This window comes from Lynx canadensis, chromosome E2 (assembly GCF_007474595.2).
Source record: "Lynx canadensis isolate LIC74 chromosome E2, mLynCan4.pri.v2, whole genome shotgun sequence".
NCBI lineage: Eukaryota > Metazoa > Chordata > Mammalia > Carnivora > Felidae > Lynx > Lynx canadensis.
Genome location: NC_044317.1, coordinates 23,491,845 through 23,508,312, shown reverse-complemented (window position 1 = coordinate 23,508,312; position 16,468 = coordinate 23,491,845). Strand labels below are relative to the sequence as shown.

Sequence of the window (16,468 nt, the reverse complement as noted above, 5' to 3'; positions counted from 1 at the left end):
CTTCTTGTGAATATGACTTTCAACCTGATTCGAATTCAACAAGAAATATACAGGCAGCATTACTTCTGACAGAAGGGATCCTCAGTAGTCCTACCCTATCCCGCTGACATTGCGTAAACCCTCTGTCCAGCTGGGATACCTAAGTTCCTACTCCACCCAACCTCAGTCTAGGCAACAAGTCGTCCTTCAAAACACATCTAAGTATCACCTCCACCTTAAGCAACCTGGGATAACTAACGGCAAGGGCTCTTGTTCAGGCTCTAGGTGTCTTGTGCTCACCTGGTGATGTAATTGTCTGTTTAGCCACCACTGCAACTACACACACACACATACACACACACACACACACACACACACACACACACACACACACAAAATTAAGAATACAATCATGACTAGGGGCGCCTGGGTGGCTCAGTCGGCTAAGCATCCAACTTTGGCTCAGGTCATGATATCTGGGGTCATGATAGCTGGTGAGTTCGAGCCACACATAGGGCTCTGTGTTGACAGCTCAGAGCCTAGACCCTGCTTCAGATTCTGTGTCTCCCTCTTTCTGCCCGAACACCCCTCGTGCTCCATCTGCCTCTCGAAAATAAATAAACATTAAAAAAAAATTAAAGAATACAATCATGACTACAATAACTATATGCAGGCACTATGCATATATTATTTTATTGGCTGTTATATACTCTTATTTTTCTTTATTTAAAATTATTTAATTTTACTTAAATCCAAGTGAGTTAAGATATAATGTAATAATGATTTCAGGAATAGAAGTTAGTGATTCATCACTCACATAGAACAACAGCCAGTGTTACTGCTCTTACTTGGATAACTTTAAAAGAGTTTTAGTAACTTCTCCAGGGTTAACACTCAGAAGGTAGCAAAGGCAAAGTTCAAACTTCTGGAAAGTACATCTCACGGGCTTGTTCCTTCTCTGCACCCCACTGTCTACAAATACAGTAAAAGCACAATGGATGATGGGGGGTATATGTGAAGCTCTGAAAAGCCAGTCACTCAAAAACTGAATCTGCCTTTGAGCTTGAACTCAGCCTGCAGTGTCAAGGGCCCCACCATGGTGATTCACAGGAAAGCCTTTTTTTTGTTGTTGTTTTAATGTTTATTTACTTTTGAGAGATGGAGAGTGAGAGAGGGGTAGGGATAGAAAGAGGAAGGGGGGACAGAAGATCCAAAGCAGGCAGCAGAGAGCCCAATGCAGGGCTCAAACTCACAAACCGTGAGATCATAACCCAAGCCAAAGTCAGCCAAAGTCAGACGCTCAACCACCTGAGCCACCCAGCTGCACCAACAGGAGTGCCTTTTAAAGAGAGGTATGCTCCTGAGTGACTAACGCTCCCAGCCCTTCCTGGGGAGAAGCTCAGTGACAAGTGGTTTAGAGTCCGACATGGAAGAGTGTACATAGAGATAGAACACCGTAAAGCACCGGTGGGCACCTTGCTACGGATCATCCCCACGCTCAGCCTGACTTATAATTTGAAGCAGTCACCTGAAAGATATTTTTGGCTTCACTACAACCCAAGGTCCTCCATGGGTAAGCTATAATAATTCAGGAGCAATTTTCTTTAAGGGGAAATATGGAGGATTGGAACTGTTTGTAGAAATTTCTTCAGAAAATAAGTTTAACTCTGATTTAACAATTGTGAACTGGCTGGGGTAGACAGGAAAGCAAAGAGCTAATTCATTAAAACGGTCATAAAGACTTGGGAGCATTTTGGTCATTTGAAAATCTTAGGGTTCTCTGACAAGATTTCTGTCCTTCAAAGAAGCATGAATTTCTCAAATATTACTAAGTCACAAATCAATGCTGAAGTCTGCGTGTTTGCTTCTATCTCTATTAATGTAAGGAACAGCGTTAAAATTAGTCATCAGACTCTTACGAATCCAAAGCAAACCCCAATTTAAATACTTTTTCTATGCAGACAAAAATGAGACATCCTGGGCATAGCATGTTTGGTTATTTATATTATACAAAATGCCATCACAGTGATAGGCCTCCATAAAAAGTTAATAGAATTCACATAATTCACCAATTATGCATGGATGCATGTGTGCGCAGATCCAGAATTTCCTATAGTAGGAAAACAAATTGCCTGAGGGTTGGGGTAAGTTCTCAATACCCGGAACACTTTTCTGGACTTTACAGGCTCTGCATTCTGTATTCATTAACTCAGTTTTCATTAAGATCAAGGATTTTTAATTTTTTTATTCTTTAAAGATTTTATTTTTAATGTTTTTAATGTTTGTTTATTTTTGAGACAAAGACAGAGCACGAGTGGGGGAGGAGCAGAGAGAAGCGGGGGACACAGAATCTGAAGCAGGCTCCAGGCTCTGAGCTGTCAGCACAGAGCCCAACGTGGAACTCGAACTCACGAACCATGAGAACATGACCTGAGCCGAAACTGGACGCTTTAACTGACTGAGCCACCCAGGCATACCAAAGATTTTATTTTTTAGTAATCTCTACAACCATCATGGGGCTCAAACTCACAACCTTGACATCAAGAGTCTCACACTTGAGCCAGCCAGTCACCCTTGTATTCAACATTTAAGTGCAAATTATGGTTTCAACACGTGGCAACTAGTTACTAAAATGTAATAGGATATGGTGGGTAAAATTATGGCCTTGGGAATCCCCAACTTGATTCAAACTCAGAACTTTTACTAGCTCAATGATCTTGGTTTGCTTTACCAATCCTTCTAAGTCTCAGTTTCTGTACTTAAAAAACAAACCAGGGGCGCCTGAGTGGCGCAGTCGGTTAAGCGTCCGACTTCAGCCAGGTCACGATCTCGCGGTCCGTGAGTTCGAGCCCCGCGTCAGGCTCTGGGCTGATGGCTCGGAGCCTGGAGCCTGTTTCCCATTCTATGTCTCCCTCTCTCTCTGCCCCTCCCCCGTTCATGCTCTGTCTCTCTCTGTCCCAAAAATAAATAAAAACGTTGAAAAAAAAAATTTAATAAAAAAAAAAAAACAAACCAAAAAACATAATGTTGGTCAAGAAGCCCATATTCAAACCCCACTGGGCCAGATGTGTTTCAAAATTCAGGAATTTCCACATTTGGAAACATATTAAGGTACATAAACTGTATAGTAAGTAACACCCTTAGCAGGGTCTGGGGCAGTACCCTGTATTCAAGCACATTAACATTTCTGCTGGGAATTATATGAATAGTCACAGTAATAGGATGCATTATGACTGTAAATAGCCTCAAGTCAGTTCTGCTACCTGAGTTTGTATTAAACATACAAAAAAAATCTTTCAGAAATTTTTGCATTTTTACATCTGAGAAAAGTAGTGTAGAGCCGTTTTGCACGCATATTTTTTATATGCATATATATACGCACATAAACACATACACATATATACACAGAAAGAGGAGAAAAGCTATTTTTAGACGCAAACAGGATTGTGCCCACAAAGTGCTTTTGTTTGAGTGGTCAATACATAATAAACACTCAATACTGGCTACAGTATGAGCTTCTTCAAGAAAGAGATCATGGTTTTGAAAACGGATATGCTCCAGTATCCCTAGAACAGTGACAGACACATAGAAAGGGCTTAATAAGTATTATTTGATTTACTCATGAGATCTCCTCATCCAGATATCGTTTGTCCAAGTAGACTAACTATACAAAATGAGAAAACATAACCCTTGGAGAATCTCAATTTGCTTTGCAAGACAATAAGGTAGAAGCAGGAATGTATTCAGAAGTTCCTAGTCAAACACAAAGAGTTAACTCAGGTCTTAGAGATCAATATTTAATTCTCCTATTTTTCTAAATCACTGCTTTTGGGAAATGAGTAATACTGGCATGACTCACATCTTAATCTCCCTTATCAGGAAAATCAGCCATTGGTAGGCTTATAATTAGAATTCTACCATGATGTATCAAATTTAATAGAAGCCTATGAACAGTTCTGAGGAATACATGCATACAGTCTTCAGTACCCATGGTATGATTTTGGAAAAAAAAAACTTATCTACAGAAAGAACATTTGTTTAACCTGTCAACGACAAAACAAATGTAAATACCCACACACACTTGCACACACACGCCACTAGGTGAAATTTTGATTGTATACATTTGATTCCATCTGACAATGAATGAACTAGTTTCCTATCGCAAATTTTATTGAATTACAGTACAAAGCACTGTTAAACATCCACTCCAAGAATTTCTTTTTCTCCAACCCAGGTTAATGACTAAAACCACAAACAAACCACAGAAAAAAAAAGGGGGGGGGGGAATCTACCTGCAACTGGAGACACATGACCTCAAAACAAAATGAAACAACTAAACATCTTAGGAATCAAGGTTGTAGGAAATTCAAACCGAACAAAAATGTATCCTTCTTCCAAATACTTAAGCTAGAGAAAAAGTTTGCCATGCAGATTTCTTGTACAAAATGGGAAAGAAAAGTCTGTAGGTACACACATTACACAAGTATTTTGTATCTGAAGGGAGGCAAGTGGTGGGGGAGACGAGCCTTCACCAGAAGAGCAGTCTGTCTACATTTAAGACTGTTACAGTGGGATTAGTCATATTCCTAAAGAAACCAATAGGTAACTAAACTAACCATCTGGCCTAAAGTACTACAGCTAAGTGTGCCAACAATTCTGACAAGTCGGATGTTAAAGATCTAAAGAAGAGAAACAGATCCCGAAATGGGGATCTTAAAAGTGTAGCTTACCCGGCCAACAAGAATCGGTTCAGGTCCAGAAAACTCTTCCAGGACAAACATTTGATTCCAAACCCAGCCTCTTTTGGAGCGGTTCAAAATCCGCTGTTCACTCAGCCTACTTAGTTCCAAAGGGGATCCACTCATTACAACTTGAGACTGATTCATCGGAGCCGTGTAAATGCAAGGGGGAAGAGTAATCCATAATATTATTAATGGAGTCCAGAGATCCAAGAGCATTTCCGCTAGCCGTTCTGGCATGGTCCCACCAGTTAAGCAAATCACCACGAAAATGAGACAATTATTTTTTTTGCCTCCGGTCTGCAGCCATCCAATTCATCATGCAGTGTAGAGCGTTTACTTACAGCTCTGCCACGTGTTTCTAGCACAGGAAACAGACATCATCTAAGCCGCTTTTCTGAGACCACGATCCACTGGCATTCCTTCTCACTGAAATCGCCTGCAAACACAAGGAGAGAGAAAGAGTAAAGGTTCACTCCACCAGGTCTTCCAACAAAACTGCTGCCTTTTAGAAGCACCTAAATGAACAACAGCAGGCATTTCCCCAACTCTCGAGTTAAAAAAGTGGATCTTAGGAGTTAGAATGAGTGGGTCCTTTTATTTGTTAAGCTTTATTTAGATTTTTTTATTTGTACCTATGTTAGTTATCACAAACCGCTTAAGTAACACAAGTTCTTTCCCCTACCTACTTCCTTCCTTCCACCCATCCTTCCTCCCTCCCTCCCTCTCTTCTGATTTAAAAATGGGTTCTAGTTCACTCTATGTTGAGCAGTATAAATAGCCTTTAATAGGTATTTTTTTTTTTTAATTTACACATGAGATTGGGAAAGGAAATTTCCCATTTTACAGTCTTAGCTGCCACAAAGCATCAGAAGGGATGGTCCAATTCAGGGTGCAGAATGCTATTCTCTGCCAGGATGCTAATAATGAATGAATAAAATTAGAAGTCTCCCAGAGAGAAATTCTGTAATGTCCAGCATGTATGCTATAATCAGGCTGGTGTCAGAGCTCCCATTCTAAATGTACAGTTGAACAGGAGATTTAAATTATGAAAAGCTCCTTTGGGAATGAAATATGGTAAAAATACAATTTTCAATTGAGGAGATTCAGAAAGGGATGGGCAAAAAAAATCCCCCATTACCTGAGGTGTCAAATACATTTTTTTGCTTACCTTCAGTGTGGAAAAATGTGTTTCTTCCCTCTCAAAAAAATTATTTTTAAAGAAAGAATGTTCACTGCAGAACCCAGAGAGAAGCCTTGCTGAATTAGATTAAATGGGAAAATAATTCCTCAGGACACCATGGGGATCAGTTTGGCTCAGGGAATTCATAATGGGGTAGGGAACCTTTCACCTCTAGGTCCTTGGTCCCATTCTGGCTCAGAATGGGAAAGCAAGAAAGTCATTAACATTGGCTGGGCTAGTGAGTGGCCTTAGTGATGCCAGCTGAAATGGCAGACCCAGATTCTGCCGCAAATACAGGCTGTATCAGATCTAACAAGATGGCCAGTGGAATCACCCCACTTGTCACCTTTTGCCCAGGCTCAGCTCAATCTCCGGGACTAGGACGGTACCTCAGGTGGCCCCGCCCCATAACTGCCTAGGGAAAGCACTGCAAACGGCAGTTGTCTGTAAATGGAAGGGAAGAAAAGCTTTCAATAGGAAACCAGCTCAGAGAAAACAGAGCCCAGAACAATATCCTCTGCTTCCCCTGGAACCGCAGCACACAAAAGGAAGAGAAGCCTTTCTTTAAAGCACATTTCCATCATGACCTTCTCTTATTCCAGTATGAGAAGCAGACCTTTGCAGGCTTCAAATTTAAAACAAGACGGAATTTAAAAGTTCTCAAGAAAAACATCCCCAAGTATTAATCTCTTTCCAAATTGCCCATCCACTGGTCTATTTAACCAGCATTCACAGCATGACCATCACACACCCTGCCCTCTCCTAGACAGGGGGCCTGAACAGTGCTAAAGGAGCACAGTAGTGTGCCACAGGGTTCACCGTGGAGGCAGATAAGCCTGGGTTTGAATCCCAGTTCACACCACTTGAGGTCTCTCTCATGATGCATCAGATACGTAAGTTCCTGAGCTTCAGTTTTCTCTTCTGCAAAATGGCAATAAAAATAATTCCCACTTTCCTCCAGTCAGTAGGGGGAGTCAGAATCAAGATTCTGATAAAGCAGCAGGAACATCTGAAGCACTCACTAAACTGTTTTTCTTAAACCAGACTGTGAGGGTGGTGTTGACACGGTCCATCCCTTTGGGAGGCTTTGGTTAAAAAGTCAAATGAAAGAGCAGAGACTTAAGCCACATGACCTCTATGGCAGGAGAAGGTAAGGTCCAAGAGGGACACAAAGCACTCAAAAATCTTCCAGAAGGTGGGATGGGAGAAGGCAAAGGTGTTGCCGGGGAGGAAAGGCTGGACCTTATCACAAAGTAGTTGAGACCTATCCTGTCCACATAGCCTCACTCTAAATTCTTCTCGGGAAAAAGTGTATATTCTCTCCAAATTCACCTTCTATAAGACAGAACATCCCTGAATGCTCAAAACCCATGCATGCCCTTCTCGTGGCCAGAGAACTACAAAGACAAGAAGGCTAAGTGGGTTGTGATTTTCCTCCAGCATCAGCCTGTCTGGGGATTGAATTCTAGTTTAAAAAACTGCATTTACTAGTGGGGGCCAACTACCAACAATAACAACAATTATAAGAATACCTAAATGGTTTATTTTGAGGATTAGAAGAGGTAGTCTTGTTAAAGCAATTAGAAAAGGCTAGAGCGTACAGTTATTTTTAAACTGTGCCAAATAACTCTGCAAGTATATTCTGGCATCTGCTCTGTTGTTGATGATTCTGGGATAAGAAAGCTTAATCCGATACTCATAATAGACACTTCCTTCATGGAAGCCATCCACTGGCAGCCAGGATGAAATGTGACATGAGAGGTACTGCACCCAAACTTACCAAAATCGGGTAAAAAGTGATAACAAACCCTGAAGTAATTGTACACCATGGCACACCTTTGTTAGAAAGGATGCATTAATAAAGGAATAGATGCATAGCCCAAAATACCACCCATTAACGCAGTATCTTAGAGCTGGATAAATCTTACTGTGTCTCACACTGTTTCATTCAAAACTGAGGCACAGAAAAGTTAAACAGCATGCCCCGAAAAATACCTCCAGTAAGGAGCAGATCATTATTTGAATCTAGGTAATCTACTTCCAAAATTCTCATTCTTTACCACGTCTCTCGTTATATAAACACTGATGAGTGTATTCTGATGGTCAACAGGCAATCAGGTCAATGCTCTTCTCATCAGGAAGCAAAGAGTCCAATGGGTACAGACTAACAAAGATATACTTACAATATTTAGTGAAATGCAGGCTGAGAAGGGTTACAGAAATACAGAGCGATGGTATGCCACTCATCTTCACAGCATTAAAAAAAAAAAAAAAAAGGCTTCCTGGAGGAAGTGACATCTAAGCGTTGAGAAGCAAGCAATTTCCCAACTGGGGAGGAGTTAGGTGTGAAAGGGCATTTAAGTCAGGCAATGCACAGGAACTAGACCACCGATTAATCCAGCATCCTGGGTAGTCTGCAAATCATTACTTACCAGATCATTCAATCCATGATCTGCTCTCCACCCACCAAATTCATCCTACACATGGTCTCCACAGAGTACCTGTCAAATAGGGTACCCTCTACTCTGCCAGTTCTCCGTGAAGCAAAGAGCATGTTGGATTTCTCCAAGGCTTTGAGGAATAGAAGTATTTTCCATCCTACAGACAGGGTATGGGAAACATATGAGTGCTATTCCAATCTGATTCCTCATTTTTCACAGAAAGGAGGAATGATTTGGTCGGTGGCCAATAGCTGGTGGCAGAGCTCTGGAGAGAAATTATCCTAACTCTATTGGGATGAAGGGAAACTCTCCTTCATCCACATTGGTCATTTCTACTACCCCCCCCCCCCCGCACAGAATTTCTAGCACAGTCATATACCCCTCCCTCAGACAGCCAAATTCTTAAATTACTTGTACTATTAAATTTAAAATGTGAGTTTTTCTAATACCTATTTTAAAATGGCAAACCAATGTTATTTGTTACAAAGAGATTAACAGTAAACACTTAGACAGTGTTTGGATAATATTAAATCATCAACTCATACACACATATTTGTATGTATATGGTAAATCAAGACTACATACATATATTCATATTATATGTACACACACAGCTATGTATTTACATCTACTCTTCAAAATAACCCTAATGTAAGTATTATCACTTTATTATCATCATTCCCATTTTATGGATAAGCAAACTGAAGCACAGAGAGACTGGTATTTTAAGTAATGTTTTATTTTCTCTTAACTAGACACTGGCAAAGCCTGAGGTCATCTGTCTCCGATAAAAAGGAAAATCAACAGTTAGAGGCAAGGATATGCTGTTAAATATTTAAGTGGCTCTCGAAAGAAAGAATCCTTGATTTATGATTTCCATAATGTAAATACTTCCACCAATTTCAAGCTCTCGCTGTGGCCACTAACAAGTTCTGGCATTTCCTGAAAATTTAACAATGGGCTCTGGTAAATGTAGTAAGTCCTCTCCACAACACCCCTGGGGGTGCTTCTCAAACCTTCATATGCATACAAATCCTCAGGAAACCTGGCCAAAATGCAGATAATAACCCAGTAAATGGAGGGTGGGGGCCTGGGACTTCGTATGGATTTGAGGACCAGAGTCTGAGAAGCCTGGGGTTGGAGCAAATGAGACCACTTCCCAACTCAGACCTTCTCCTTAAAATAACAAAGGATTTAGCAGCGTGGTGAGAAGGTTTTTCCTCCCAGGCCCACGCAGGGCTCACCCTCACTGTGCCTACAGGAGTACATACACACATCAGACTTTGGGAATCCCTGCACGGGTGTGAATATATGAGATTTGTATGATGTCATAATACCATCCCCCCCAACACACACACACACACACACACACACACACACACACACTACTTTATGCAAGGCTCTGGTAAAACTGTGCCACTAACTGGAGTATTCACAGGCACAAATGTGCTATCAGGGGGGTGGTGAGACTTGGCCTTCCATTCAGCGAAGTCTGCCTTAGAGAGTCTTCACTTGGAGACAAATGAGCTTCTACGGTGACAATTAGAACCATACTATTTATATTGCTTTCACCTCTGCCACAAGCAGAGGTAATGTCCTCTTTGATGATTAGAAAATAGCTTTATAGGAATTCTTGAGATGCAACCAAATGTGATGTCACTGTTATCAGAATTAATAAACATCGTGAAGAGTAACTCATACACAAACTGCTTAAGTCTATGCAAGGAAGAAGAAATTGAGCAAGGTTGTAAAGCTTGGGTAAAAAATCAATTTATTTTTAGATTTTCCAACCACAGTACGTATGTCTGGCCAAGCAATCCACTTTATTATAATGCTGTTGCATTGATTTACACCCAGAGAGTGAGATGAAGAGATTTTACAGTCTCTCTGGAATTCTTACAAGTAAGAAAGTCTTTAGAATTTTCCCCATAAGAAAATATCTTCTCTTGGGTAACATACTTACAATCTGACTTTTCATTCATACACATATTTTAGACACCTTTCTAATTACAGCCTGGATGTTACTCTGCTGACCCCAACATTTTTTTACGGTGAACTTATTTAAGGTGGTCAATTCTCAGGTATGTTAAGTCATTATGCAAAAATATACTCCACCATCAATTTTGTGAACAAGGTAGACTAAAGTTCTAAACAATAAGCCGCACACCAATAGGTGAAGTCTAAAATAAAAATGGGTTTTTACAGACACTTTAGGATTCAATCCAGCAGATTATTGTGGTTGACAGGAAATTATGCTTTTATTATCCACCAGGCTTAGTAGCCACAATATTTCATAGAAGCAAAAATGACACATAAGACCAGAGAGTTTCTATTAAAAATGTTTCTGACCTTGAATTTAGAACCATTAGCAGGCTGCTTCAAAACAGGTAAATGCACATTGAATTCAAAGTGGTGTTTCAGAAACACAGATGGGGTATGAGATTCAGCTTGTGGCCCAGTGCAATTCACGCCAAACGCTGGATGACTGGAACGGAACAGGCACAGATATATTTGGGGTTTAGAGAGGGATGGTACTTGCATGCATCCAAATACAATTCAGGAGAGTCATCTTTCCTAAAGCCTTCAGAATTCCCTGACCAGATTCCCGTCGCATAACAGGATTCTAATTTTGTTTTTGTTTTAAACACACACACACACACACACACACACACACACACACCCTATTTATCTCCCCATCAGCCACAACCCTCTAATCATCTTTCCTTGGTCTCCTACCATATCCTTAATCCAGCTATTATTCTATTCAAAAGCACGTATCTTTTGCTTATTTTGCCACCCAGAACACCTGCCAAATCCATTCTGCTGCCATTGGCACGTGACTCTTTTTCTTTAGTTTTCATGAAGTTTAATCATTATTGGTTACCTTGGCAAAAATAAATGCCTTCTCCTTTCCCAAGGAGTCAGAACTTTGTTCTACACACAGAGCACAGAAGCATTTCTATTTGTTAGGGAAATTTCAGCATGGGGTGACTAGGTCTGTGACAAAGACAAGGTCAAAATAAGGCCCTTTTCTAGTGTTATAGACCCAGACCTTCATTTAGGAAAACTTTCTTGAAATCATAAGGTTAAGATATTGAAGATGAATCTATTCTGTCAGACTCTTAAGACAGAAGTGTACTGAGATCATCTCAAAAAAATGAACACAAGTTCCATGTATCCCTTGCTAATTACAGACACAGTAGTGTCAGGCAGTGATTTCTCAGGGCTATTCTAAATACCTCCTTCTCCATTTGAAAGCCCCATCTATTGCTGTCTTTAAGTAACGTGCTCAAAGTTTAATAGAGACCTAGGAGTGAAAACAATGTGTTCGCGTTTTGTTGGAGGAGGTCATTGTGAAGATGTGACCACCAGTGGATCAGAGAGCTGGCGCAGGAATTTTTATCCCATCCCTATTCCTGGACCTACATTCTACCCACTGTTCTCTCACTACGAGTCATTTCAAGGACTCAGCTTTGAGGGATTAAGATGTTGGTGAGTCCATCTGGACTAAATACGTGACTGAACCCCATGGAGGCCTCTATTTAACACCTTAAGATTCTAGTGCACAGATGCGGAGATCTCATCGTGTGACCACCTGAGAGAAAGCCTCATATCTGAGTTCCCTTGTTTATTAACACTGCCACCTACCAGTCAGGAGTGTCTCACATCTTTCTTTGGCAACTCCGTGCCCTCTGTATATGGAGGCCAATTTCAAAGTTCACTCTGGGAACTCCCAAGGTTGTGAACCAAGACCCTTTAAATCACAATAACCAATAGAAATCAATTTTACTCTTGCCCAATTGTAGTGTAGCTGAGCTGTGCAAAGCTCCACGGCACAGGTGATGAAACATCGAGTTTGGAGTTGGAAATAGTTTGAATTACTATTCTATCACTCATAAGGTACGGGGAGACGTATCTCAATTATGACAAATAAGGGAACTGATGCTCTGTTTCATACTCTCTAACTTGAGGGACAGTGGAAAAAAAATAAGTGAATGTACATAAAACTCTATCAATGAAGCAATGATAGCTACTATTTACTGAAAATTCCATGTACTTAACAAAGACTTTTGATTGATATTTAAAAAAATTATTTCAATTTCTTGCTGTGTACCTCAATGGGGACTATCCCAGCGTTCTATTTAGAACAGGTAATAAAATAACCTTTCCCAACTCTTGTTGTTGTTTTTTTTTTTTTTAAATGGCAGGAACCATGTTGGATACGAATAAAATAGCACTTTATAAATAGCTTTCCCTGCCCACAGCTAACACACAACTAATGACTTCAAATAGTTTTATTAAGCTGCTAAAGGGCAGGATTTTTAGTCCCCTCCCAAGAGCCAACCATGTCTCTTTCCATTGAAGACATAGCATTGTCCCTTCACTATTTTCTGCAGACAGGACAACACACAAGCACTAAACATCCACATGGGACCTATTCCTCCCTTTGTAACCACTCAAAGAAAAACATGGGCTGCTACATCCTATTGTACAATTGCACTACAGCCAAACTTTACTCGATGACAAACATTTCATTGGCCGGGTACTGTTACCAAAAAAAAAAAAAAATTCTGTTGCTTTTCGTCATCATCTACCTTCCTATGAGAATGGTCAAAGTGAGGAGTCCCCACTAACTCAGAAATGAGGCCAAAATGATCTCTCAACACTACTCAGAAGGCTGCTGAGAGAAGATAATGCTACGAGATTGTCAGGTAGTATCTTCTTTCAAAAGTATTTAACAACTGGTTTCCATTCACTTCAGCACTACTGGTGATAGCTGAAAATTACAAGCTCTCGCTTCTTGCTTAAGTCATGCGGAAATGGTTAAAATCAGTTATATCACATAACCAAGGCTACAGAGTCTCTAATACTAAAACTGAAATGCAGCCAAGTATCCCAGCATATTAAGTCAAGATTCTGCCAATTAGATTATACTGTGTAGTAACCATCCTTACAAGTGCACCTGACTGTCATTCTTTCATGTTTCAAAGACTTTATAGCTTAAAAACCACCCACTGACACGGTTACCATGAACTACGAACACAGTTGATAGATGGGTAGACAGATAACAAGCAATCATTTGACAAAAGTAATACTGAGATACAACAGAATACATAGGTCATGACAATTAACGTATTTATATGAGTTCTAAAATCAGTACAATCTTCACCAACTATATTTGAGTCAAACTCAGACAAACACAAATATGCCCTACCACTTTAATAAAAATAAGTATAAATTAATGGTTTTTCATTTTTGAGCACCCCCAGTAGGAAGATGGAAATACTTCAACACAGAAAATTAAATTCTGTTTGTCAAGCTGAAACAGCAATAGAGAAATAAAGAATGGAATGTGTCCTTGTAATTTTTATAACAAGTTCGGAAGATGAGGTTGCATGTATAAGAAAGAAAAGTATTCCCTTATGATATTCATATCACTCCCTCACCTACTTATTTCATGTTATTTGTGTCACATCAGAAATCAAATAGTCATATTTTATGCATTAATCTATCTAGAAAGAAACAATGCATGGAAAATGTTATCGGTAATAGAACATGAAGGTACTATAAAATTTTCACTTAATGACATACATAGAATACAATTCCACTTAATATTCCTTTGCAGTATATTCAACATGCTTAAAATGTAAATAAATCTATTCACAGAAATACCTTATCATGGCAAACACAGTATTTTTTTTCCATTGTGTACATGTGAGTGCCAGGTATCCTGCTGATTAACGCAATATAGAAGAGTATAGAATGGTCTTCTAAGATGTTCTGACTTGCAATTCACATAAGGTTAATATGAACTGTTCCATTCAAATACAAAATATACTAAAGAGAAGCAAAGGAGGGAGGGGAAGGAAGGAGCAAAAGAGGGAAAGTTCTTCCCTTCATTATTTTATACATTTCCCCACCAAGGGAAAGGTATGGACACTGAGTTACACATGCAACACTTCAGAATTTAGTGTGTTTTCCCCAATAAAACACTACTTTGCATCCCATATAGGTTAGCAGCATTCTTGGTATAAGTCTGGTCTTGATTTTCCAAGTGAGGTTTATAATCATAATACTGGATTTTGGGTAGGATTATATCCCACCCCATCCTTTACTGAGAATCTCCTAGTAAAGGAAGAGAGGGCAGTCTTTGTTCATTGTTGATGCATTAAATAAATGTTTGCAGAGCACTAACTCTGTGCTTGCCCTCAACTAACCATCATTTCAACATTTGCAACTGTCTTTGGCAGAGAGAATAGGAAAGTAAAGTTTGAAGGTTTTAAGTACAAGTGTTATTCTTTTATGATGTTTTCCAAAGAAAGACAGAAAACCACATCTATTTCAACTATTAATAAAACTTAAAAACAAGACTTCTAAAGGCAAGAAGGTAGATGATATTTATTATAAGGAAAAGCATATGACATTTAAAACTCGGGAAATAAAAGCTTGGGACATGATAGAAAAAGGAAACAGTACTGGCCCTGGTGCTTTGCCATGAAGTAACTCTGGAGACTTAGCTAGAGGCAGCATATGGGAGCAAGCAGCTGAATGGCATCCCTTGAACTTATTTCCTTTCTGACCTTTCGAAGTTGCCAGGTTCAACTAATTTTCTCCTCATGGTTATATCTGAAGCAGGTTCCAGAGGCAAGAACCAACGGTTCAGCAGAAATAGATTGCTCATTGCAACTTTCTATGGGAATTAAATGAGAAAAGCCTAATCGCTCTTTGGTTAATTAAGCCCCACTAATTCAGATGACAGCCTTATTCCATCAAAATAATATTTTATTTCACAAATACACATCTGTGGGATTCTGGACAAAAAAAATTCCAGCACTGAAAAAAGATATTAAAAAAAAAAAAAAAAAAGACTGGTCAATATACAAATTCAGAAAGCCAGGGTGGGGGGGTGCAAATCAAACCATCCAAGGCAGATGAAATGGCAAAGGGAACATGATAAAAATCCTCATACTTGAACCAATACATAAGTTAGTTATCTGGGCACATTTTGAAGTTTTCTACAAGTAAATTTTGTGTATGTGTGTACCACACCTAATACGGAGCAACCAGGACCGGCCAGGGTTGAATTCTTACACTCTGCATGCAGGTGGTGTTTAATACACCAAAGTTAGGAGCCTTTTCCTAAACTAAAAAGCAAAATATGATCATTTCAGCTGTGAGTGCAACAATGCTGAAAACAACGGGGGAAGAAAACTTCATCTTTTTCCTGCTTCTCCAAGTAACTTTTTAGGCAATATAAAATGACTGATACCACTATCCACAGCATCACTGAGCACACTACTTCCAAAACAAAGTCTTGAGACTTTAGACTCCATCTATAATTAAAAGGCTACTCTGATCATGCTTGCTCCTTGATTTGTCAAACACAAAACTTGGCTGATAAACCAGAAAAGTATGGTTGGAAATATAAATTGAATATCATTTTACCCCTGAAAAGCTTCTGGCTTTGCATGGAAATTTTGCTCAGATTGGAATGTTGATAAAGCTGTGAGGTGTGCCACCTTGAGTAGAAAAATAAAGATTTTTTTTCTTAAAGCATTAATTTACTTATAATATGGTTTTCTGGACAGTTGCTAAGTAGGGATTCTAACTTCTGGATGATTGTTCCTTTCTCCTCACTAACGAACAATGAAAGGAAACTGGAAAGCAAAACCTTTAAGTACAACTTCTTGAATAGAATCATTATACCCTGATTCTTGGGAGTTCCCATGCTTTGCTCCAAAATCCGATGCTCCCGGCTAACCAGCATCCTAAGACCTTAAATCTGTGCACAGTGTACACAGAAATGTTGTATCACGAATATGCTCATACAACAGCCTTTACAAATGCCTTCTCACGTGGTCTATTCCAGCCTGCTGAGCATATTTTATGGGCTGTTTGTTTTTACATTGAGCATACCACCATTGGCTACTTAAGTGTGTTCAGTGCTAAACTAAGGGGCTGCCTTAGATGAATTCGGTCTGGACCAGAGTTCTACACAATACCCAAATAAAGTTATTTTCAGGTTAAAGACCTCCTATCCTTTAGAGAGAATATCCTTTAGAGCAGCAAATGCTGCTGCTATTCTAGGGAAGGCTGCTATAAAATTGCTCTTCACTGAAATTCAG

The 16,468-nt window shown here is 39.6% G+C and overlaps 1 protein-coding gene across 1 annotated transcript in view; it reads right to left on the bottom strand.

Moving 5' to 3' along the window:
- Window positions 1–16,468, bottom strand: part of CDH8 (cadherin 8) — a 367,090-nt gene that overhangs the window by 347,881 nt on the left and 2,741 nt on the right. Inside the window, 1 exon segment of the mRNA XM_030299517.1 lies at window positions 4,710–5,157. Coding sequence (XP_030155377.1) covers window positions 4,710–4,958 — 249 coding nt within the window. The 5' untranslated portion in view covers window positions 4,959–5,157.